This window comes from Ictidomys tridecemlineatus, chromosome 11, assembly GCF_052094955.1.
Source record: "Ictidomys tridecemlineatus isolate mIctTri1 chromosome 11, mIctTri1.hap1, whole genome shotgun sequence".
Lineage (NCBI taxonomy): Eukaryota > Metazoa > Chordata > Mammalia > Rodentia > Sciuridae > Ictidomys > Ictidomys tridecemlineatus.
In genome coordinates this window covers 111,896,471-111,919,543 of record NC_135487.1, presented here as the reverse complement: position 1 = coordinate 111,919,543, position 23,073 = coordinate 111,896,471, and the positions used below count along the sequence as shown (strand labels likewise).

At 40.8% G+C, this 23,073-nt stretch overlaps 1 protein-coding gene across 1 annotated transcript; it reads left to right on the top strand.

Annotated features, from left to right (window-relative positions):
* The first annotated feature begins 340 nt into the window (after positions 1–340).
* Positions 341–18,342, top strand: Reg4 (regenerating family member 4). Its single transcript, XM_078024922.1, has 6 exons — positions 341–513; positions 2,837–3,002; positions 8,773–8,870; positions 10,164–10,301; positions 13,258–13,363; positions 17,323–18,342. The coding sequence occupies exons 2-6, from the start codon at positions 2,936–2,938 to the stop codon at positions 17,388–17,390; spliced, it is 477 nt and encodes a 158-aa protein (XP_077881048.1). The 5' UTR covers positions 341–513; positions 2,837–2,935; the 3' UTR covers positions 17,391–18,342.
* The last annotated feature ends 4,731 nt before the right edge of the window (positions 18,343–23,073 follow it).

The window sequence follows — 23,073 nt, the reverse complement described above, 5'->3', positions numbered from 1 at the left end:
CCATCCCTGATGGCAAAACCTGTCTGCAAGGATAGAAACATGATTCTTTGGAGCTAAAGTGGGGCATCTTTCTAAAAAGGAAGGGGAGATACGGGCAATCTGTAACAAAATATATATAAAGACAGAGAACAAAAAAAATAATAAGTGAAGTAAGGGGAGAGAAAGATGGGCTATCAACAGACTGTAGGATACTGTTGATTTTTATAACATGGGATATAAAGGAGAGATTCTGTTTGCATACTGGGAGAGGTTCCTTTTCTGGCTGTTCAAAGCACAAGTTGCCTCTATCCTTAAGCCATCACTTGCATGGTTACATGGTGAATTTTCTTCTCTCTCATTTTTTTTTTACCCCAGATAAGGCTTATTGGTTGGCAAATAACCTTATTGCCCCTATGATGAAAATTAAGGTTATTAAATCCTGAAGCCAGATGATATAAGAGCTCCAGAAATTTTGCCTGGGACCACTGGAGACGCTGAAGAAGGCAGGGTTCTCAAAGCCTCGGGGCCAACCAGGTAATGATCCTCATGGAAGCAGGGTCAGAGGGCTTTCTTTGGACTTCTGTTTTCCTCTGCTAGAAATTACAAATCATAGCTCTCGTGAGGTTAGTGATGCTTTTTGTTGCTGTGCTGTCTGATTTGAATTGCTTATTTTCTTTCTCCCTCATTTTGAGGAGCATCTGCTTTGGTGTCTCTCAGTGTTGGGTTAAATCACAGCTCTGCTGCCTACCAGCTGTAAAACTTTCGAAATGTGACTTAATCTCAATGAACATCACTTTCCTCACCTGTAAAATAAGGTAATGATTCCAGTAATGCAGCCTAATTGTGGGACTTAAATACCATGGCATAGGTATCCACTAGACATCAATGATTCATTTAGATTGATTTTTTTTTAAAAAGCTGCATCCTTCTTCCCCCAGACATCTTGATAGATAAATTTTAACAATTTGCATATAAAGGATTTTAGGACACTGATAATACTCCATTACTTGTGGGAGGATATAAGTGTGTATTCATGTAATTAATAAAAAAGGAGGGTATACAACAGTTCCACACTCTGCACCTTTTGTTTTCTCCTGTTAACGCTCATGAAAGTGTTCATATGGACCCCAGATTAGATTTTCCAGGAAAGTCTTCAGTTCAGATCTGTAATTCCACTATTCTCCCTAAGCCATCTATTCTTTGATAGTTCTACCATGTGACCTGACTTTTTACCATAAATTATGGTCAAATAAAAACTGAATGGGTCATTCACTTAAATAATTATTTGACAAAGAAAATCTAGAACCCAGTTTCAGACTTACACTAACATAAAGCCTAGATAGATGAAAAAGAAGGGAATAAGGATGACTATTTTAAACTTATGCAACAGTGACGGTCAGATAGTCTGATATAAATTCCAAAAATTCTAAGGGAGATCATACATAGGACAATGTAATTTTTTGAAAATTTTAGAATGGTAAAAAAATATGAACCAGAGAAAAATAGAAACTGGGAAACACTGTTAATAGCATATAAAAGACATACAAAAAGGTGTCACAAATCATGATCAAAAAGAAGGATGAATGCAAAGTGGTGCACGCCTGTAAGCCCAGCAGCTCTGGAAGTTGAGGCAGGAGGATCGAGAGTTCAAAGCCAGCCTCGGCAAAATTAAGGTGCTAAGTAACTCAGTGAAACCCTGTCTCTAAACAAAATACAAAATAGGACTGGGATGTGGCTTGGTGGTCAAGTACCACCTCCAAAAAATGATGAAATAGAAAAATATTAAAAACTGTCCACTTAAAATTCACAAAAGAAAAACAAAAAGCTAATCATTATTAAAAAAAGATGATTTTATTAGCAACTTTAATATAGTGACAAAATACTGATGTTTTCTTTAATATACCTAAATTAGGGGGAAAAAAGTTGGTGGGGGGTGTGGGATTTTGGTGTAGAGGTTGGAGAAACCAACATCCCTGAAAACTACTGGTGGAATACCTGGTAAAACCTTTCAGAAGGAATTTCAGCAGAGTTTCAAAACAAAAATGTGCACACTCTGTTAAGTTGCAACCTGGCATAAGTGAACTTATATGGGAATCAAAACTGCATGAGGAAATGCGACTACAAGAACACCATTAAAATCGATCTGTTTCTGAGAAACAAAACCATAATAATGAAATTTATATAAAATTGTACAAAGAGATTCATAGAAAAATGTCTGTAGGGCTATTCACTGAATAGTTTAGTTCTGAGCAATGGTATTTAATTTTTACTTTCTGGTTTTGCATTGATGTTTTCATAACATATACTTTTTGATAATGGAGGAAGATAACAAAGCTACTAAAAAAAGTGATGTCAACAAACTATAAAAGAAAAAGTGCTGGGTTGAAGTCAGATCTAGCTGTAACTAGTAAAAATGAGACTTCATAGCTATAGACCTCAAGTTTTTTTACCTTTAAAATCTGAATGTTGGGCCTTATGTTTAGTTTGAACCTTAACATTAGTGTTGGAACCATTTGATTTGCTTTTCTTGACTTTAGAAAGCCCATCACTATCTAGTTGAGAAAGCTCGCCCTCTGCTGGCTCTCCTGAAAATAACAGGAACCGGCTTTCCTGTAGTTATTAATTGCCTTCTCCATTTAGACTATTAAACTGTTCAGACTGCTGTAGTTAGGTCTCCGGCACTGGTCCAGAATGCCTTGCAGGAAAGAACAAAATCGTTTAAATTAAGTTTTCCTATCTCTACATTAACTTGATATTCTCTTCATTGCAAAATCTGGATTTCACCAGAAAAAATATTATTTTCCTCCATTAAATTCCTAGGTCCTTTACATTGGTGCAAATGTGTTTCTGATTGCAGATCTAGGAAAATCTAGGAGTTGCAAAGAAAAACTAACAAGGACTCTGAGATTCTTGGAGTTGAAGTATCGAAAGTACTGTCCTTAGGGAAAGAGAAAGAATGGCATCCAGAAGTATGCGACTTCTCCTGCTGCTGAGCTGTGTGCTCAGCCCTGAAGTCCTAGGTGGTGAGTAAGGCCATTGAGCGGGACCTGAGCCCATGGTTGATCCCACAATGCTCATGATACAGTCGTGGACTTTCCCTCTCCTGCCCCCACCTCCAAAGAAAGCCATTTGAGCACTGCAGGAAATACATATTAAAGGTGCAAATGAACAACAATGTGGTAAAAAGTTCAAGGGCTCTCGAATCAAACCAACCCTAGATGGTTGTAAGCCAGACTTAAATAGAATAAATTTTGAAAGTTTATTTTGAAGGATATAGAAACTGTTGAAAACACCATACACCTAGCAGACCTCCAATAAATGATAGCTATCGTCAGAACGTTGTAATATTTAGGCACTGTTTTCCTAGAGTTCCACTGAGCAGGAGCTCCAGTTTGCAAGAAATCTGCAACCTATTTGTAGAGATGACTCTTCCACACTTACAGGCCAGGAGTCTAGTACAAAATAGCATGTCGACAAAATGGGAAGCAATGCTATAGAATCTACCAATGGAGGAAGTGGGGGATGGGGAACTGAGTGTGCTAAGAATAAATATCATGGAATATCTGAAATCTTCCATTTCCATAAAATATGGGTTTATATGATGTAACTCTTTTGTTCTGCTTATGAGAAAAATGAGGTCCAGAGAAAGGTGGAGACTTGCCCAAGATCACACAACAAGATGATGTTTTCCTCTGGCTGGCTCCTGGCCCTAAGTGTCTGGTATAATCCCATGTGGCCTTCTGGGAGTTGTATGTGCGAGAGTGAAGAATCCTGACTTGAGCATCACTTCTGTTGAGAAGCAGGGCTTCTGAGGGACCCTTAACTTAGCATTGCTGTCCATAACTTAGCATTGTTCCCACTTACCCTTGGAAGGAAATCTGAAGGAAAGCAAGCATTCTTGGGTACCATGTTGGCCCCCACAGTTGAAATCTGTGGACCTTGCTCTCTTCTACTCTTTATACATCCTTGTACTACGTGGTTCTCTGTCCTCAACCTCACAACTATTTCTAGCTACTAATTCTTTCAACCATTTATGGGTGTTCAGATTCTGGGAACTCAGTCATCTTTTCTTTCCTTTCTTTCTTTCTTTCTTTCTTTCTTTCTTTCTTTCTTTTTTAGAGAGAGAGAGAGAGGGAGAGAAAAAGAGAGAGAGTTCTTTAATATTTATTTTTTTAGTTTTCGGTGGACATATATCTTTATTTTATTTTTATGTGGTGTTGAGGATCGAACCCAGTGCCCCATGCATGCTGAGCAAGCACGTTACTGCTTGAGCCACATCCCCAGCCCTTCCTAATATTTCTTATTGGTGCATTATAATTACACAGAATGGTGGAATTCATTGTTAAATATTTATATACGCACATGATACATCAGTGTTGAGGATCAAACCCAGTGCCCCATGCATGCTGAGCAAGCACGTTACTGCTTGAGCCACATCCCCAGCCCTTCCTAATATTTCTTATTGGTGCATTATAATTACACAGAATGGTGGAATTCATTGTTAAATATTTATATACGCACATGATACATCAGTATAATTTGGCCAATAGCGTTCCTTATTATTTTCCCTTTTCCTCCCCTCTTTCCTCCTCCTAATCCTTTTCCTCTACTCCACTGATATCCCTTTAATTTTCATGAGATCGTCCGCCCCCCACTACCTTTCCTTTCCTTTTTCCTCTGTGGCTTCCATACATGACAGAAACATACAACCCTTAACTTTACAAGTCTGGCTTATTTCACTTAACACAAAGTTTTCAACTTCCATTCCTTTTCTTGCAAATGGCATAATTCTATTCTTCTTTATGGTTGAATAAAACCCCATTGTGTATACATTTTCTTTGTCCATTCATCCATTGATGGACATCAGCCACTTTTCTGAACTGGGCAAGAGTATGCAGGACTGCCCTGAACGCCCCTGCACGGTTACCTTTGTGGCCATTTCTACATGGACAGGTAGTTTCTTGCTGCTCTGGTGCTGGGCTGACCTCAGACTGGGGCTTGGCATTTGTGTCTGCTATCTCCTGGGGAATAATAAGCAAACCCGTATTTCAGATTTCACCAGCCTCTCTAGTTTCCCTCTTTAGGAGCATATGATGTAAATATGTCATATAGAGAATCTGTATATTCTCTGTGCCATGGCTTACGGGAAAAGTCTGATCTTGCACTTAAAGGAAGTATGGAGAACTTAGAAATGAATTTTCTCTCTCAGCAGGACCTATGGTCATGATTGTAACTCTTATTGTTTCTGCAATGATTTCTTTGTTCTGGACTGTGTCTGTCCTTCACCTTGGAGCAATGCACAGGACCAATTCAATGGTTAGAGAGCCATAGAGCATCATGATTCAGAGACAACAAAAAAAGGATTCATCTAGTTAATATTTTCAACAATATCACACTGACTACAGTAATAATGATGATTTTAATAGCAGTGATTCTATCAGCTAGTATTTATTGAACAATTACAATATACTAGGTTCTGTGCTAATCACCGTATATTCGTTAAACTAATTAATCCTCCCAGGAACTCTCTGAAGAAGATATATATTGTTAAGCCCACTCTGCAGACAAGAAAACAAGACCAGAGGAGGTTAAACAATGTTCCTAACATTGCTCCTCTGGCAAGAGAAGCAGTGCCTCAGCATAACACTCCTGGTAAAGAAGTTGGTCTCTGGTGGAGAAAGTACAGACCAGATAGATGTCAACAGCTGAGACTTCTTGTCACTGCATGCATATAATGAGGAGCTCTAGCATCATGAGAGGTGGGATCTGGGGTCTAGGGCTGCTGGAAAAACATTGATCCCTTCCTGAGGGTCCACTACACTCCCCATCTGGTGACTTCAGAGGGTCTTTCTGAGGAGGTCTCTTCATCTGTACAATGAGATACCCATCCCTATGTCTCAGGAAGGGTCTGGTACTTAGGGCATTCTGAAAAAATGTAGTTGGTTTTAAAACAAATAGCTTCAGAATAGTAACTAAGATGACAGGAGCTTCTCCCTGGAGTCAGACTCTCTGGGGTGAAATCTTGTCTCTGTCTTTGCTATGTGATCCTAGGACATGACCATTTCATTTTCTCATCTGGATCATGGGGATGAGTATCTAACTCATAGGGTTATTATGTGGATGATTGGAATATATGTAAATCGTCTGGAACAGTACCTGGTACACAGCAAATGCTCCATGAATGTGTGGAGCAGTAGGAAGCACAGCAGTGCCTCAGCAGAGCAGCAGTTGGTTGCATTTTCTAGGAGCTGAAATGTCTCCACCAGGGGGCACATGGCCAGAGCTGCACTCCTGCGGGGCCTGGGGGAGAGGAGGGGTAGATGGAGAAAGAACAGAAGGCGAACACAGAATTGCAGATAAAGAGAGACATACAAGCCCTTGCCATTAGGAGAGAAAGTAGCTAAGTCATCTTTAAAGAGTAAGAATGAAGAATCTTGCTTAAAAAAAAAAAAGAGTGTCACCCAGAGCACAGAGACCAAAGAGAAAGAGAGAGACAGAGAGACATGGAGACAGAGAAAGAGAAACCAACACTTAGGAAGACCTGGAGGTGCACAGAGACAGAATGGGGAAAATAACCGAGATGGTCAGAGATGGAGAGCAACCCTCAAAGAAACAGACACAGAGGAAGGAATAAGGGGAGAAGAGATTACTGAAAGGTAACATTGGGTCTCCTTTTCCCGACACCCCACCCACCCACTCTGGATCCTCTGCCTGCGCCCCTGGGATCTCTGCTGTCACTACCCAGCGTCAGGAGAAGGAAAAGGCCACCGCGGTGGAGGATCTGTCCTGACCCATTTGCCCACAGAACCCCAAGGATTCTGGCATTTCAGGATTAATGAGGAATTCCGATCCAACTGCACCAAGAATGTTGGGTGTGAGGTCAGGGCTCTTTGTCCTCAGACTTAGGGCAGAAGACTGGGCTCTTCTTGACCCTTCTTTCAGGATATCCCCACCAATATTGAGACAGAAGCTTTGCCTCTGAATGTGTCTTCAGGCTGCCCCTTTCAGACATCGGAGCCCAGTTCATCAGCTCTGTCTTTACGGATGATGATCAATGGCCAGCCTCCCTCTTAAGAAGATCAGCTTTAACTTCAAGGGTCAAGGATCTTCTTTGCTTTCTTTCCTCCTGATGTCGTAAGCGAGGCATCCCAACCTGCTGATCATTTCTGTTGCCAAATTCCTAATTTCCAATTATTTCGTATTTATTGAAGGTTGCGAGAGTCAGTGGCAGGAACATGGAATTTTAAGTCTTAGAACTGAATCTGAAAAGCAGCTTTTCCATGTTACTGTGTGACCTTGAGCAGGTGACCACCTCCACCTGTTTCCTCATCTCCCTAAATTATTCTGGTAAAAACATAATATGGATAAGCCCCTTTGCCTAGTACCTGGCACCAAGTAAATGATTCCTATGTAGAACTTGGTGATAGTGGTGACAGCATTAGGAGCAGCAGTGGTATAAAGTTTTTCTTTTTCACGTAACATAAAGTTTTATCCAATTTTCTAGAGGTAGTTGAACACAAGGCATTTAAATAAATGAATATCTTTGCTGCTTGGTCTCAGTGCATTTCTGGTACCCCTCAGCACTTTTCCTTCTTAGCTGGGTGATCATTACCCATCATTCATAGACACAACAGCACATGGGAAGGATCTAAATCTATCATGAGCATCTTGTTCCAAGCCACAGCTGGGACTTACAGTACAGGAAGATGTGGCTGGATACTAGATTGAGAAAGTCCTTAAATGCTAATGAACAAGAGCTTATGTGAAAGCAGTGGGGAGCACCTGGAGATGAAACAGATCAGAAGGGCAGGGCAAACCAATGACAACAGTGTCAACTGATTGGGAAGAGAAGAATGTTACTATGGTAACTAGTCCGTGGACAGCCACTGTGGGAGGAAAGACCCTTGTACCCATCCAGGGTGTCAGAGTGTAGCCACATTGTCACAAAGCCCAGACTGCTAGCTTGACATTCCCTTTGTCACCTAGCCCCCTCTGTACTACCATCCACATCCCCTTCATAAACTTCCAAGTCAAGTGATGTGGCCCATTCACCAGTTGGTGAACAGAAAGAGTGTGAGTTGCCCTGAATCATGGCTTTCTTTGCCTCAAGGCCTCTTCTGCCCAACCCATCCCCTTTTCTTAACATGTCCCCTCCCCTTGCAACAGAAGCACAGCCCACCTGTGCCCTGCTTCCAGCCAAGTTGCCTTTGAACCTGTTCCATGTATCTCCACCTAAAGGATTCTTTCCTCTCACTGATACCTAAACCCACCACTTTATACCCCTCCTCCAGTCCTGTGTGGCCTGAATCATGGTTGTTTGGTCTCAGATACCAAGGTGGTTTTCTGCCAGATGCTGAGTATGTTTACCCAGTTATGCATTTTAGATCTGAGGAAATGACCACAGTTGGTTAGCGGACCCACTGTGAGACAGACCTGAGCCAAAATTCCATTGTTCACCTGACCTCTATAAGCCCCACTCTATCACAGGATCATTTTGGGTCTCCTAGAATTAGTGTCAGTTCAGAGTCAGGGTCCAGCAGTCCCAGAAAGCTCTGACTATTTCCTTTTCTCCACTGCACAGCTCTTCTGGTAAAAGGCCACCAGTCCCTTTGGGGAAGGCTGAGGGAAAGATCAACAGTGTACATTTTTAGCAATGCAGCAGCGTCCTTCTGAAGAAAGGGCTCTTCTATCTTCTCTTTCAAAGGGTTCTCATTCTATAAGCTGCATCAAGTCTGGGCTTGATTGTTTTTGCTGTCATGACTTTTGATTTTTCTTGCTTTTGTTAATGAACAGATATCATCATGAGACCCAGCTGTGCTACCGGATGGTTTTACTACAGGTCCAATTGCTATGGATACTTCCGGAAGCTGAGAAACTGGTCTGATGCTGAGGTAAGGGATTTGAGCATTTGGCTTCTCTCAAGCAAGGGGCCGTCCAGAGCCCCAGATCTCATTTGATTCAGAATGAGGAAGAGATCCCCCTTGGCATTTTGAGGAGAAGCCACCTGGATGGTGAAATAAAGAGAAGAGGGTTGCTGTGTTCAACTCATTCCATATTGTAAGCACTGATAAAGCAGATAGGATATGCTCAGGCCCTGGATGGGCTGCAAGGACACAAAAATGAATAAGAAACAGCCCCTGAGCTCAACATAGAACAAAGGAGAATGAAAAGACCAGCAGCTTGCAGGAAAAATTAATTGAATTCTTGAGTGAGGTTTACCAGAAAGAGAGTAATATGTAGAAAGGCATGGAACAAAGGCCTAGGAACTTCCTAAAGAAATGGAAGTAATCCCAATAAATGGGAGGTTTCATTGCTCTACACAACCCCAAAATGTATTGATGTTGTTTCATTGAGACTTTGTGTGCAACATCCCCAAATAACCAGTCCCAGTAAGTGGAGATTCACTGTTGCCTCTGAATGTGGTTTGTTGAAGCGACTGGCTGGGGAGGCCATGGGGGTATGATGTGGCATGATCTGGTCTCAGAGTCCCTGCACATAACTTAAAAGAAATAAAGCAAGGGTGCAGCACTTGCCACGTGATAGCTACTGAGGACTCCAAAAATAATCTATGGCTTTAAAAAGTACAGGATGAGTGAGGATTGTGACATTTGAACAGAAAAGGCCAACACAGCATGAGCATAGATGACTTTTCTAAGATTATACAAAAAAAATGACTAAGAGGGAAAACCCAGGGAAATCTGCAGTAATGCAGTGCTTTCCTGAGTTGAGTCCTGAATAACCAGAGAGAGAGAGAGAGTGTGTGTGTGTGTGTGTGTGTGCGCACGCGTGCAATGGAGGGAAGGAGGGAGAGAAAGAGTGTGTGACAGAACATTAAGCAAAGGAATTTCCCAAACTGCAATTTTGAGGAAACTGAACCTCAGAGAGGTGAAGAGACTTGTCAAGGTCACAAGCACTAACAAGAGGCAAGACCAGGTCATCAGGCACTTCCTCTGACCCTAAATCTCTTGCCTTCACCTTGCACTGCCTGTTCCTCACAGACCTGACTCTGTGGCATTGTTTTTTCCCGTGGTGACAGGAGTCTCCTGTGGGATTTAGGTCTTAGTTGCTGGAGGAGTAAAAGGGGTCTATGTGAGTCCCTTCTGCTTGGCACACTAAGGCTCCAAGGAGAGGGCTGTGCTTTGGAACGTCAAGGCATCATTAATGGGACCTCTCCTTGTGTGCAGCTTGAGTGTCAATCTTATGGAAACGGAGCCCACTTGGCATCTATCCTGAATCTAAAGGAAGCCAGCGTCATAGCAGAGTACATACTCGGCTATCAAAGAACCCAGCCTGTATGGATTGGCCTGCATGACCCACAGAAGGTAACCCCAGACATGGCTCACAAATGCCTTTTGAAAAAGCCAGGAAGATAGCCCCTTTCTGGGAGATGGCCTCATGGCCCACTAACAGGGGCACAGGTAGTGGCTCTTCTGTCAGGTGCCTCTAACCGATAAAAGCCAAGACATCAGGGTCAGGAACCCAGATCTGGCCTACAGTGGACGATATAATTTAAATAGTACCATTTTACAAACTTCTATCTAATTAAGGTCCTCTTGAATCTGAAAATGTGAAATTACCAGCTTTCTAGACCCTTTCAAAAAAGAAATTAGGTTGGTGTCAGTATGTGTGTGTCTGTCTGTGTGTGCATGTGTGTGTGTGTGTGTGTGTGTGTGTGTGTGTGTGTGTGTGTGTGTGCAGGGAGACTTATCATGAAACTCAGATTTATTACATCTTCATTAGATCTAGAATGAAAATTGAAAACTCTTTGCTGATCTTTTTCTCAGATGCTGTTATTTCTTTTCATTATCCTTGAGTTTTTTCCCACTGAACTCTGGCTGTACCTTCCATCAATACTTCATTCTAAGACATGCCGTGTGAGGTCTCTGAAAGGTTGCTGAGGTTCTGCAGTTTATAGATATTTTGTTGAGCTTTGGTTCTTAACTCACAGGGACACAGGAGAAAACCCCAAAACTTTGTTTCTTGGTCACACTGCAAGAGATACCAGACATTCATATCACATCTGTCGTGAACACATATTTATCCTTTAGAATGTACCATAAATATCTTCCTGTTTTTTCTCCTCTTGAATAGTATGAGAAAACCAGTAACCTTTGGTCATAGTTGCTACAAATATTTTATACAGTTACTCATCCTTTAATGATATTTCTTTGATTATCATAAATTTTACATTTTTATCTATTCATAATTGCTGTTAAATAGAATTCTGCTCTTCAGAGATAGGATAAATATTTACATCTATTTCTAGAAGAGCTTTGTAGTTTAATGTTTTATATTTGTGACCGAGAAAAATAAGTGACAAATAAACATTTTAAAAATTGAGTAATGTCTCTTGCAGTCAAATAATGTAAATTAAGATAATATAATTTAACTTGTTAGATTGTCTAATTTTTGCTTTGTCTTGATGAATATTTTTAAGTATATTGAGAAATTGTCCTTATGCCTGGTTTGTAAGCATGTAACTTCTACAACTGAACTATTTTGAAACATACTTTGTCAATTCATATCAATAATCCCCAAATATTCATACCCTTTAACCCATTAATTCTACTTCTGAAATTCTATCATAAGGAAATAATGTAAAATATGAAACAGCTTTATGAACTATTTATAAAGTATTTAGAGCAGTATTCTTTATAATAATTTAATTTGGAAATAATATAAATGTCAATAGAAGAAAATAAAGGGAAATTATTGTACATTTTTTCCATTAAAAATATTTGGAAAGCAAGTTACAAATTGAATATATATTTTAATTTATTGAATATATATATACAACATTGGTAAAATACTTCAAAACAATGATATGGGAAAAGTTGTTATTGTTTTTTTTTTTGGATAGGACCCAAAAAAGCAAAGGCAAAAATAGAGAAATAATCTCTGAAGAGTAAAGTTCTGTTTAATAGTAATTATAAATAGATAAAAATATAAAATTTATAATAGTCAAATAATCATCAAACTAACAAGCTTCCCTGTAGCAAAAGAAACCATCAACAGAATGAAGAGACAGCCTGCAGAATGGGAGGACATATTTACAAACTATTCACCTGACAAAGGATTAATATCCAGAATATATGAGGAACTCAACAAACTTAACAAAAAAAAAATCTAATTAAAAAATGGGCTAAAACTCTGAATAGATGTTTTTCAAAAGAAGACATACAAATGATCGATCAGTGCTGGAAAATGTTCAGCATCACAAATCATCAGGGAAATGCAAATCAAACCCACCTGTCACCTCACCGCCATGAGAATGGACATTATCAAATAGAACCAATAATAAAGGCAACGGTTAGGATCTGGGGGAAGAGGGAACCCTGGAACACTGTTGATGGGAATACAAATTAGTACAGCCATTATGGAAAACAGTATGGGGCTTCCTTTGCAATTAAAAATTGAGTTATGATAGGGCCCAGAAATCCCACTATTGGGTATTTAGCCAAAGGAAAAGAAACTATTATGTCAAGGAGATACCTGTACTCTCAAGTTTATTGCAGCACTATTCAAGTAATGGAATCAACCTAAGGATCAATAGATAAGGAAAACGTGGCCCTGTATACAATGGAATTTTATTTATCCATAAGAAAATAAAATCCTCCCGTGTGCAGCAACATAGTTGGAACTGGAGATTGCTAGGTTAAGTGAAATAAGACAGACACAGAAAAAATGCCACATCTTCTCACTCCTCTGTAGAAACTGTGAAGAATGGAGTGGAACAGTGGTCACTAGAAACAGGAAAAATCAAGTCTTCCTGCCCTCCAGGAGAGGGAAATGATTGAAAATTGGGCACCAAAACACAGATTAGAGGAATTTTTTTCTGTCTTTCCATAGTGCAATAGGGTGACTGTTGTCTTCAGCAATCCCTGACATATTTCAAAATAACTTGAAGATTATCAACATTCTGAACACAGAGAGATGATTAATATTTGAAGAGATGGAAGTGCCTTTACCCTAACTGATTATTACCCATTATATATGTATGTATTTGATTATCACATTATAAGTATATACAAATATTATTTCTTTATGAGTAAACAGAGAAATGCAATGATCCATGAAAATATTCACTTCAGAAGTAAGTTTGCTGAAATAGCAGCAATTTTCTCCTCTCAGTGTTTGAGGGCAGTAACTTTTCTATTTTTCATTCTTTACATATTCCTGTACTTCCCAGTTTTTACAGTGAAAACTACTTTCAAAAAGCCTACTAGGGTTCAGGCTTGGGATAGTAGGCTGGCTAACTTCTGTCTCCTGTCATTGCAGAAGCAGCAGTGGCAGTGGATTGATGGGGCCTCATACCTGTACAGACCCTGGAGTGGAAGGTCCCTGGGTGGGAACAAGCACTGCACCGAGATGGGCTACAGGAGCAGTAAGTGAACCTGCATTCTGTACCTCTTCCCAAAGCACGGCTCCTTGCCTTGATCTGTTGAGAGCAAAGATGGACATTGTCACATTTTCCCTGTCACACCAACAATTGTCTCCTACAGGACAATGGCATTGCCAAAGCAAATGCTTACCAAACTTCAGTCGTCTGTGACCACTGAACAGTCTTTGCCATGTCAATATACAAGCTGTTCAACAATTTACTCTGCATTTTCTTTAGATCCACTCTTACGTATTTTCTTAAATATATTTATTTTAAAATCATACTGTATACCCTGAAGGGGACACATGTCCCGCTTTGGTAAATCCAGGCTGAATCTCAGCTGCAAACTGCATACACTCAGTCACTTGGGGTTCAGGCTTGCCTTTGCTTGCTTTCATTCTTCTCTCTTTATGATACTAAGTTATATTTTCCAACCTTAATACCAAGGACCAATGATGTGGAATGGAAATTCATTGTTGGGGGTGGGGGCTATTCTGTATAATCTGGGAGGTTTAGCAGCATCCCTGGTCTCTCTAGTCCATAGATCCCATAAACACCACTCTCCTTCCCAGGATGTGCCTACCAAAAAAATCTCTCCAGACATTGCTAAGTGTGTTCTCTGGGGTCAGATTCACTGGGCATTGAGAACCACAGCCAGTAAGTGAAAGGAAGTTTTCAGTGGCAAAATAAAAACACAGAGTTTTAAAGGTGAAAGAATATGTATATTTGAGAACATCTTTGTGAGTCTAAAAGACCACCATAAGTGACACCAGACCCCTCTCTTAGCCAAAAAGTGGACTGGTGCAGGGACTGGGTCAAGTACTCAGCAGCTGGGTGTAGGGTAGAAAAGGGACCAGGTGCTTTGGTTTACTGCTGACTGAGGGATAAAGCTCATAAGAACAACAACAAAAAAGAGTGAGGGAACTTTCTAACAGCAAAGGGGGTGGGGAGGGTGGACATGAGGAGACAGACTTGAGGAAGACCCTCAGAGACAGAAAGCTGGAGAGGGGATTTTCACTGACCATCAGAGTCCATACTGCTGTACAAGGCATCCAACAGCTCAGCTGAAAGAAACACAGTCAGGACCCATCAGCAGAAGCTACCAAAATGTGGATGCCTACCCATACGAAGGAGAAAGCAGAGCTTTCAGCACCATCCAAACACACCCCAGGCTCGCCCAGGAAGTTGTGATAAACCCACTGCTAGAGCCAACTAAGCAAAAGGTGGACATCATAGTTTTCATTGTAGTTGAAACATTCAGAGTGTTTGGCAAGAAGCTTAATGGCACACAAAAGATCCACTGGGGAGCATGTTAAACTATGAATTCCAGGTATTCATTTCAGATCTACAACATAAGACTCTCCGGGGCTAGAAGATGGACCAGCTTTGGGGAAGTGGTATACCAGATGCCTCCCAGAGTCCCTCGCAGACAGGTTTCTGAGGTTTCCACTGGTCAAAGTTCTCAAACAAAAAAGTCTTTTCCCTGTCAGCCCTTGATCAGATGACCAAAAAAAAAAAAAAAAGCCATAGAGATGTCACCTGTATGATAATGCTGGGAACCAAGACCCTCAGTTTCTCTGGAGCATCTGGTCTGTTGCATCTCCTTCTTTCCCTGTATTTACTTACCTCAACTTGACTCCTAGAGAACAGGCTCCCAGAAAGAAACCACAAGCAAGGAACCAAGGCTGAGTGAAAACCAGGTGGAAGGTAGAATTGGAAAGGACACGGTCTTCAACCCCATCAGTGTCATTTCCTATGTAGAAAATGGATTTTTGCCCCCAGATTCCCTTTCTACTTTTTAATTTTAAAATTCAAAGTGTGTAATATTAATCTCCCAACTCATAGTGACATACACATTCTCCTCTCTCAGTGTCAAGGCTCATTCCTTTTGATGATTTCTATTTAGAAAAAAAAAATAACAACAGAAAAAAAATAGGAAATTTTATTCTGTGAGTCCTTTGGTCATCCTCTGGGACCTTCTGCTTTTATACCACAGTGTAACTGTTTTGTGACTCCCTGGTGGTGTTGTGTTTCCTGACTTATCTTTGGTTCACTTTGAGATATTTAATAATGGTAACTACATTTTGCAGTTTATAAAGAAATTTCACATTCAATCTTGTTCGTGGACAAGAGCAGGGGTTCTGTATTCTGAGTGCCCAGGTAGAATTCCAGCTCTTCCCATTCCGTTGTGCCTCAGATGCCTGAAGGAAACAACAACTTCACCAACATGTGAAGTGCTTCCACTGCAGTGCAGGCTGGGCTCATGACTCCTGTGCCCCAAAGTGGAGGAGTTTGATCTTTACTCCCCCTTTCCCTGCACTTCCCCTCCCATAATGGAGAAGGAAAGAGGAAAGAGAAAAAGATTTCTCTCTAGGTGGGTACCTGGGGTGAGCTGGCTGTTCTTGGTTACTTGAAGCTTCAGTTACAGTTTATTTATGGAATCTGTGTCAACTCGAAAGGACCCAGTAAGAACACCCTCCATCTCAAGCAGCACCCAAAGCATTTATGCTCCAAACCAGACTCAACCAGACCCCCTTGGGGTAAATTCCATGCTAGTGACCTCATGCACCATTTTTTTGCCCTGCACTGTGAAAATGCCCAATAAGCCTGCCATCTCCATTGCATTTACACTATGTGTCTCCAACTTTGGGCTCCATGGATGCGAACATGGCCAGTCCCTTCTCTGTGCTTCCTGAGATCTTGGAATGGGAGAGGGAATGGAGCAACATCCCTCCCTCCTAGGCTTTCTCAAACCCAAGAAATACACACTGCCAACAAGATCATGTCTGCTGGCCAAAGCCCAAGCAGACACCGAATTGGGGAAAGATGCGTCACTCTGTAGCAGAACACCCTGGGATGACAGGGGACTCTGAAGAGCTTGATTTGGGGGGAGTGAAATAGTTGAGCCTCTCCTCAAAAACATCTCAAGTCCTTCAAAAGGCTACCTGCTCCTGGCTCCATTCATCTTTATAAATGGGTAGCCTGGTGGGATGTGACTGGCTTCAGCAGCTTCCAGTTCTTTGAGAAGAAGCTTCTTAGAGATCAACTATGGACTTTACGAAGGAGCACCCCCAAGTCCTCACTGTACCCTTTGTCAAACATGAGACATTTTCAGTAGACTCACGTCAAGCCTTACCTTCCTCCAAAACAGGATGGAATGGAGCTTTTGCAAGTGTGTGTAACCTTTAAATTGTTCTTCTTTCTGTTAGTATTTGCATTAGTAAGAGATCTCCAGAGAAACACAAATAAAAGGATGTATGTATATAGAGAGATTTATTTAAAGGAAGTGGCACATGCAATTGTGAGGACCGGTCAGTCTGAAGCATGCAGGGCAGGTTGGCAGACTGAAAATTCCTGCAAGAGTCAACACTTCATTCTCGAGCCTAATGACAGTCCAGAGGCAGAATTCCTTTTGCTTTAGGGGACCTTAGTCTTTCCTCTTAAAACCTTCAACTTATTAGACAAAGGTTCACCCACATTATGGAGGGTAACTTGCTTTACTCAAAGTCTACTAATTTAAATGTCCATCATAACTAAAAAAAATACTGTCACCACAGCATCTAGACAGCTAGACAACTAGCAACTGCTAGACATCTGGACCAAAAAACTGGACCTCATAGCCCGGCCAAGTTGATACATAAGATAGATATAATTAGCCAGGTGCAGTGGCACATGCCTGTAATCCCAGTGGCTTGGGGGGGCTGAGGCAGGAAGATCACAAGTTCAAAGCCAATCTCAGCAATTTAGTGAAACCCTGTCTATAAATAAAATGCAAAAAAAAAAGGGGGGGCTGGGGATGTGGCTGTTTGGTTAAGTGCTCTGGTACCAAAAATACAAAAATAGAAAAATAGCCATCACTGGGCTTTCCCCATGACTAAAAGCAAAACAACAAGACAACATGGGAAAGCTCTGTACTGAACTGGATTGATGATTGATTTAAATGTCTGTTTATTCTCTTACAGACTTTGTAACTTGGAACAAAAATGAATGCAGCAAGCGCCAACACTTCTTGTGCAAGTACCGACCATAGAGCAAGAATCAAGATTCTGCCAGCCCTTGCACAAACTTCTTGCTCGTCCTCCTCTGCCCTGCTGTCTAAATCTGATCATTGTCTCAGACAGTAGACATAGCCACTAAGGTGGATAAGGTCTTGGTGCACGGATTTTATTAGGCCTAGAGACAGAGATCTCAGGATTGGTATGCCAGTGGCTTCTAGCACTAAAAGCTCACCCTACAATCTCTTTCCATTGTACTCTTTTTTTTCCTCCTCCTCTCTCTCTGATTGTCTCAAACAGGCTAGGGGTGTGCATTTCCAACTGAGGAAACAGCTAGGTCTTTGGCTGTAAGTGTAAAGATTCAAAGACAGCAGAAACATAAGAAGGAGCTTCTACCCACTTCAGCTTCTCCACTCTCTCCATAGCTCATGCCCACTCCATCAGCCACTGGCATATTCTTCCTTTTACCATGGAAACATTCATCACTAGAGTCCTTAGTAGACTGAGCTGGGCTATGAATTCTTTTAATAAATAGTTACATATATAGGAGGATTCTGTGTTCCAATCCAGTGAGTAGAAAGGTAATATTAGACTCAGAAATACTCCTAAGCATTTCTTCATTTTTCTCCTTTGAGTCTCTGCCTCTCACCTGCTCAGCAGTAGCCCTGGCTGGAATAGGGGAGAAAAGGAGGTGACATGCCTGCCAACCTCAGAGCAGGGATGAGTGGTGGTGGGGGGGGGGTCATTGGATTATGCATACTTCAGATCTAGGAGCTGGGAAGACAATCACAGATAGTGCAGCCTAGTGGGCCTAGGAGTCACCTACATGGCCTTTCTCAATTCTCTTTTGCTTTGACAGTTGAAATTGTTGTATGGTTACTTCAATTATGAGGAAATAATTGTACCCTCGAACAGACTATGTCCCCTAGATCATAAATCTGCATAGCAATCTAAGAAGAAATAAAAAAGACTTGATTATAGAAAGTTTTTCTTTGGCAGGATCACATTCATATTTCTTAGAGGCAAAAGCAATGGGAAGGTCTTAGAGCCCCACCTTGCAGTCAGGCTGGGAGAAGGCAGCTGCTTCCTCTATTGGCACAGCAGCCAGTAAACATGCAGACTCTGCTTCCCTAATTTGAAAACATTCCTTATCACCTCAGCAGTCCAAGACCACCCGCTGAGTGCTGGCTGAAAGAAGGATTCAGGGAAGAAAGGACCATACTCTTCCTTGCCAAAGAAGAAACCATCAAAAGCAATGAATTTTTCCTCTGAAGCTTTAGAAAGGATTGTCCATATAAAAGATAAATCTGTTAATAGTGAGATTTCAGATGAGATGACAGGCAAGTGGCAAAGGGTCATCTTTTGGAAGAATAGAGTTAGTTTTAGCAAAATAGCAACTACCAGTTCCTAAAAGGTCCCGAGTAGGTTGCCGCTGGGGAAAGAAAAGTACCAGATTCTTGGATAAAGAAAATAGATAAATTCAGATTGCCAGACTGATGTGCGCCAGAGAAGCCTGCTGAGTTAAATGCCATATATGTCAAGGAAATATGGATGAAAATATACCCTCAAAGTAGATCTCATTTTTTTTCTAAGACACATACCAAGAGATAAAAGAAAATATGGCCCACCTTCCCTTCTTAATTTATTTACATTTCCAGGAGGAATAATGCCTCATGATAGTAAAAGTAAGGATGAGCAACATGAGAAGCCAAAAAATAATAGACAGTAGATACATCAAAATAAAGTAAAATCTGTCATTCTGTAAATATACTAAAAATATTTAAAATACATTTTACACCAATGAAAACTCAAAACCAAAAAAAAAAACCTGATAAAATAAAATTGAAAAAAAATATTTTAAAGTAATTCCAATTGAAAAGCATGGCCACCTTAACAGTCTTGATGATGTAATAATAATACAGCACTCTCCCTGGAATTGCTGAAATACAAAAGATCTGCATGTATACATTGGGATTCTCATGACATTGCTAAGAATTGACAAGTAGTCACCTTTCTTACTACAAGGAGGCTTGGGCTGGAGGTATAGCTCAGTGGTAGAACACTTGCCTAGAATATGTGAGGCCCTGGGTTCAATCCCTAGTACCACAAAAAAAGAGAAAGAGCACTAGGCTAGTCCACGGTTAACTCTAGAACTGTGATGATTTTCACGTATGCATTTGAAATTTCAGTTATCCTTAGTGATTCACTGAGTAGTTACATCATTCAGCAAAACTTTACTTAACACAAATTGTGTACAAGAACTCGTTTTCGGGGCGGAGAATCCAGCACTGAACAAATATCACTGAACAAACAAAACATGGAGCATGCATTTCAGCAGGAGTAGGGAATAGAAGCAGACAAGTACTAAACTAAATAAAAAATACAGTATGAGAAGATGGAAGATTCTGTAGTGAAAATAGAAGGCCAAGACAGGGTGCAAGAAATAGAAATGTGCTGGGGTATGTATGGAATAGCTTATGACAACCAAATGAGAAGAGAATTTATTGGTTTATGCTATTTCACATTCTATAAACAAATGGGAGATTCAGGTATAACTTGACCAATGGCTCAATAAAATCACCAGGATAGGTTTTGTTTTTTTGTTTTTCAAAGAAAGTAAAATTTGGGAGGGGGGGGCGGCTAATTAGGATTATAAACAGAAAAAACAGATTCAAGTAGTTTGAAAATGTGCTGAGGTTTCACAAAATAGCAGATGTATGTATAGCTTTAAACCACAGGAGCATTGGAAATTACATCTCTTAAATGTTTTTTTTGTCCTGATGCATTATAGTTATACATAATGGTGGGATGCATTGTGACATATTTTACATGCACATAACATAATTTGGCCAATTCCATTCCCCAGTACCTCTCCTTTCCCTCACCTCCTCCCTTCCCTGGTCTCTTTCCTCTATTCAACTAGTTTTCCTTCTGTTTTCAAAAGATTCCTTCATACCCTCTTCCTTCTTTGTTCTCCCTAGCTTCCACATAATGAGAAAAAACATACAACACTCAACTTTCTGAGTCTGGCTACTTTTTAAAAATTTTATTTTTATTTACTTATATGTTTTTTATTTGTTTGTTTTTTATTCAAATTTGTTATACATGACAGCAGAATGCATTGCAATTCATATTAATATACAGAGCACAAATTTTCATATCTCTGGTTGTATACAAAGTATATATTCACACCATTCGTGTCTTCATACATGTGCTTAGAGTAATGCTGTCCATCTCATTCTACCATCTTTTTTACTCCCATGCCTCCTTCCTTCCCCTCCCGCTCCTTTGCCCTATCTAGAGTTCGGCTGGCTACTTTTTCTTAACATAATGCTGTCAAGTTCAAGGTTAAGGTTTTCTCTGTTCATTTTTTGGTCATTTTTGCTGGGAATTAGCTTCATTACCAGGCTCCATCTAGTTGCAAGATGGCTATAGCAGCTCCAGCACTCATCCCTACCAGAAGAGAGGTCTTCGTCCCTCACACAAAAGCCTCCAAATGAAGTCTCATTAGCCAGGAGTAGCCTGACCTGAGTTATGTGTCATTCCCCCAACCAGTCACCACAGCCAGGAAGATAGAATGTGATGATTAAGTTGACCAAGTTATACCACATGTAACTCCTCTACAGCTCAGGAATTTACTCGGCTTACCTGGAAAGAGAGGACCACTCCTAGCCCACATGTTGACTTGGTAGAAATTGAAAAGGGATCACTCCTTATTTTCATGGGAAAAAACAAACCCATGGGCTCATAGGGCCAAAGCAGACTGGATTTTAGCCACCATTTGCCCTCTTAGCCGTGTATTCTTGTATTGTGAACAAACTCCACAGCCCTATTCTGAGACTTTGCTGACATACATGGGCTGAGAGTGGGTCAGAGTGATTCTTTACCCAAATAGCCAAGAGTCCTTTGAGAAATTCTATCCTAGGTTTCCACTACAAGACCTGAGACTTGGGAGTCTAAACTAAAACTGGAGAAGCACCTGACGTGAGAAAGAGAAAATTCAGGTAGGTGTTATTTCATGAGACGGGTCCAGTTACGTAAGAGTCCCATCTCAACCCATGGGGGTGAATTACAGTAGGAAGAACAGAGGATCTGTCTGGATCTGTCTGACATCCCCAAACTGGTTGTGTGACCTAGAGCTTCATTTCTCGATATTTGTCTTCTTTTCTCAGGGATTTGTGCATTAAATTAGTTAAGATATGAGAAGAGTTTGGAATGAGGACAAACATTATTGTCCTCTATGGAAGTCACAGGAGCAGTCATAATTAGCTGCTAGACCACAGTAGCTGCCAAACTATAATTTAGCACCCTCTACTGGAGTATGGGAGGACTGCAATAGGAAAACCGTGGGCTCCAGCAGGCTCTGTGGACAGAGCGGGCAGTATAGACACAAGATAGCCAAAGAAAGGGAAGACTGAGCATTATCTCAAAAGTACAACGAGCACTTCCACCAGATTTATTTATGTGAAGTCTTTGTAGCCATTGAATCAATAAGTACAAAGTAACCTGATCACATCAAGACAGACAAACCATTGATTTTTAGATTAAAAATGGGTGAAAATTTGTGTGTGATCTCAGGTGACATTTCTTAGGACACAAAAAGCACAGGGTATAAAAGAAAAAAAAATGACAAATTTGGCTTTGAAATGTAAATCTTTGCTCTTAAAATACACTGTGAAAAATCTGAAAGACAAGCTGGAGAATGGGTGGAAAACAGTTGTACCACACATGTCTGGTAAAGGACTGTGACCAACAAGGGGAAAAAAAAAACACTTCAGGTTTAAATCTATCTATTGACAAAAGCCCACCCTGATCATGTTGCGTACCTTTCATCCTCATCCCTTGTCAGAATAATTGTTTTGTTTTTATTAGTGCATATAGTTACACATAATCTGGGGGATTGTTTTGGCACAATCATATCTGTATGGGATAAAATTTGCTGTCCTCAGAATTTCCCTCATCAGAACTCATTATTTTCCATCCAAGCCCTGCCCTCCTGTGTACACTCTGTGGATAGGAGTTACTTCCTGAGAAGAGCCCACTTAAGTAAGACTCCAGCCAGGGCCTACTGCAGTTTATTACAGTAGGAGGAGCAAAGGGTTTGGAGTTAAGCTGTTCTGGATCTGACAGTCCCAGACTAGCTGTGTGACCTTGTGCCTACTTTCTTAACCAAAATACCAAGGCACTTAACCTTGGCAACTTCTCAAAGAGCCCCGGTGAAGTGAAATGAGAAACCCATGGATTAATCACTCTTCCTCCTTTAAAACACATCATGACTTGTAGCGGAAATCCCCAGAACTCCTCCAACTGCTATTGACGATGCAGTGTCCCACCACCTCTAGGCACCTATCCTGCTTCTGCTAGCCTGTTTCTCTTAGCTGCTAGAGCACACGGCCTCTGCCTATTTAATTGTCATTTCTGATATGTGACTCTTTCCCAAACCTCAGTGTCATTATCTGTAAAATGAGGTCCTTGATCTAAACTCCAGCACTTACAGGGTCTTAGGTGTGAATAAGTGTAGTGCTCTGGTGTCAGGTAATTAGGACTGGGAAGCTAGCATTAAAATGTATTTCTTTCAACTAGGTGTGATCCAAACAAAGTGGGTGTGTTGCACTTTGCCCCTGAGGGTAGGTTGATAACCCTGGAATGAACAATCCCTCTGGCTCCAATGCTCTCTTGTTCATTTGTATCATGAACATGTCATAGCATTCCCTGTCC

Coding starts and splice junctions, on each gene's coding strand:
- Reg4 (XM_078024922.1), top strand. CDS start 2,936: ATGGCATCCAGAAGTATGCGACTTCTCCTGCTGCTGAGCTGTGTGCTC. Junction 8,871..10,163: donor GAAACTGGTCTGATGCTGAG/GTAAGGGATTTG, acceptor CCTTGTGTGCAG/CTTGAGTGTCAATCTTATGG. Junction 10,302..13,257: donor GCCTGCATGACCCACAGAAG/GTAACCCCAGAC, acceptor CTGTCATTGCAG/AAGCAGCAGTGGCAGTGGAT.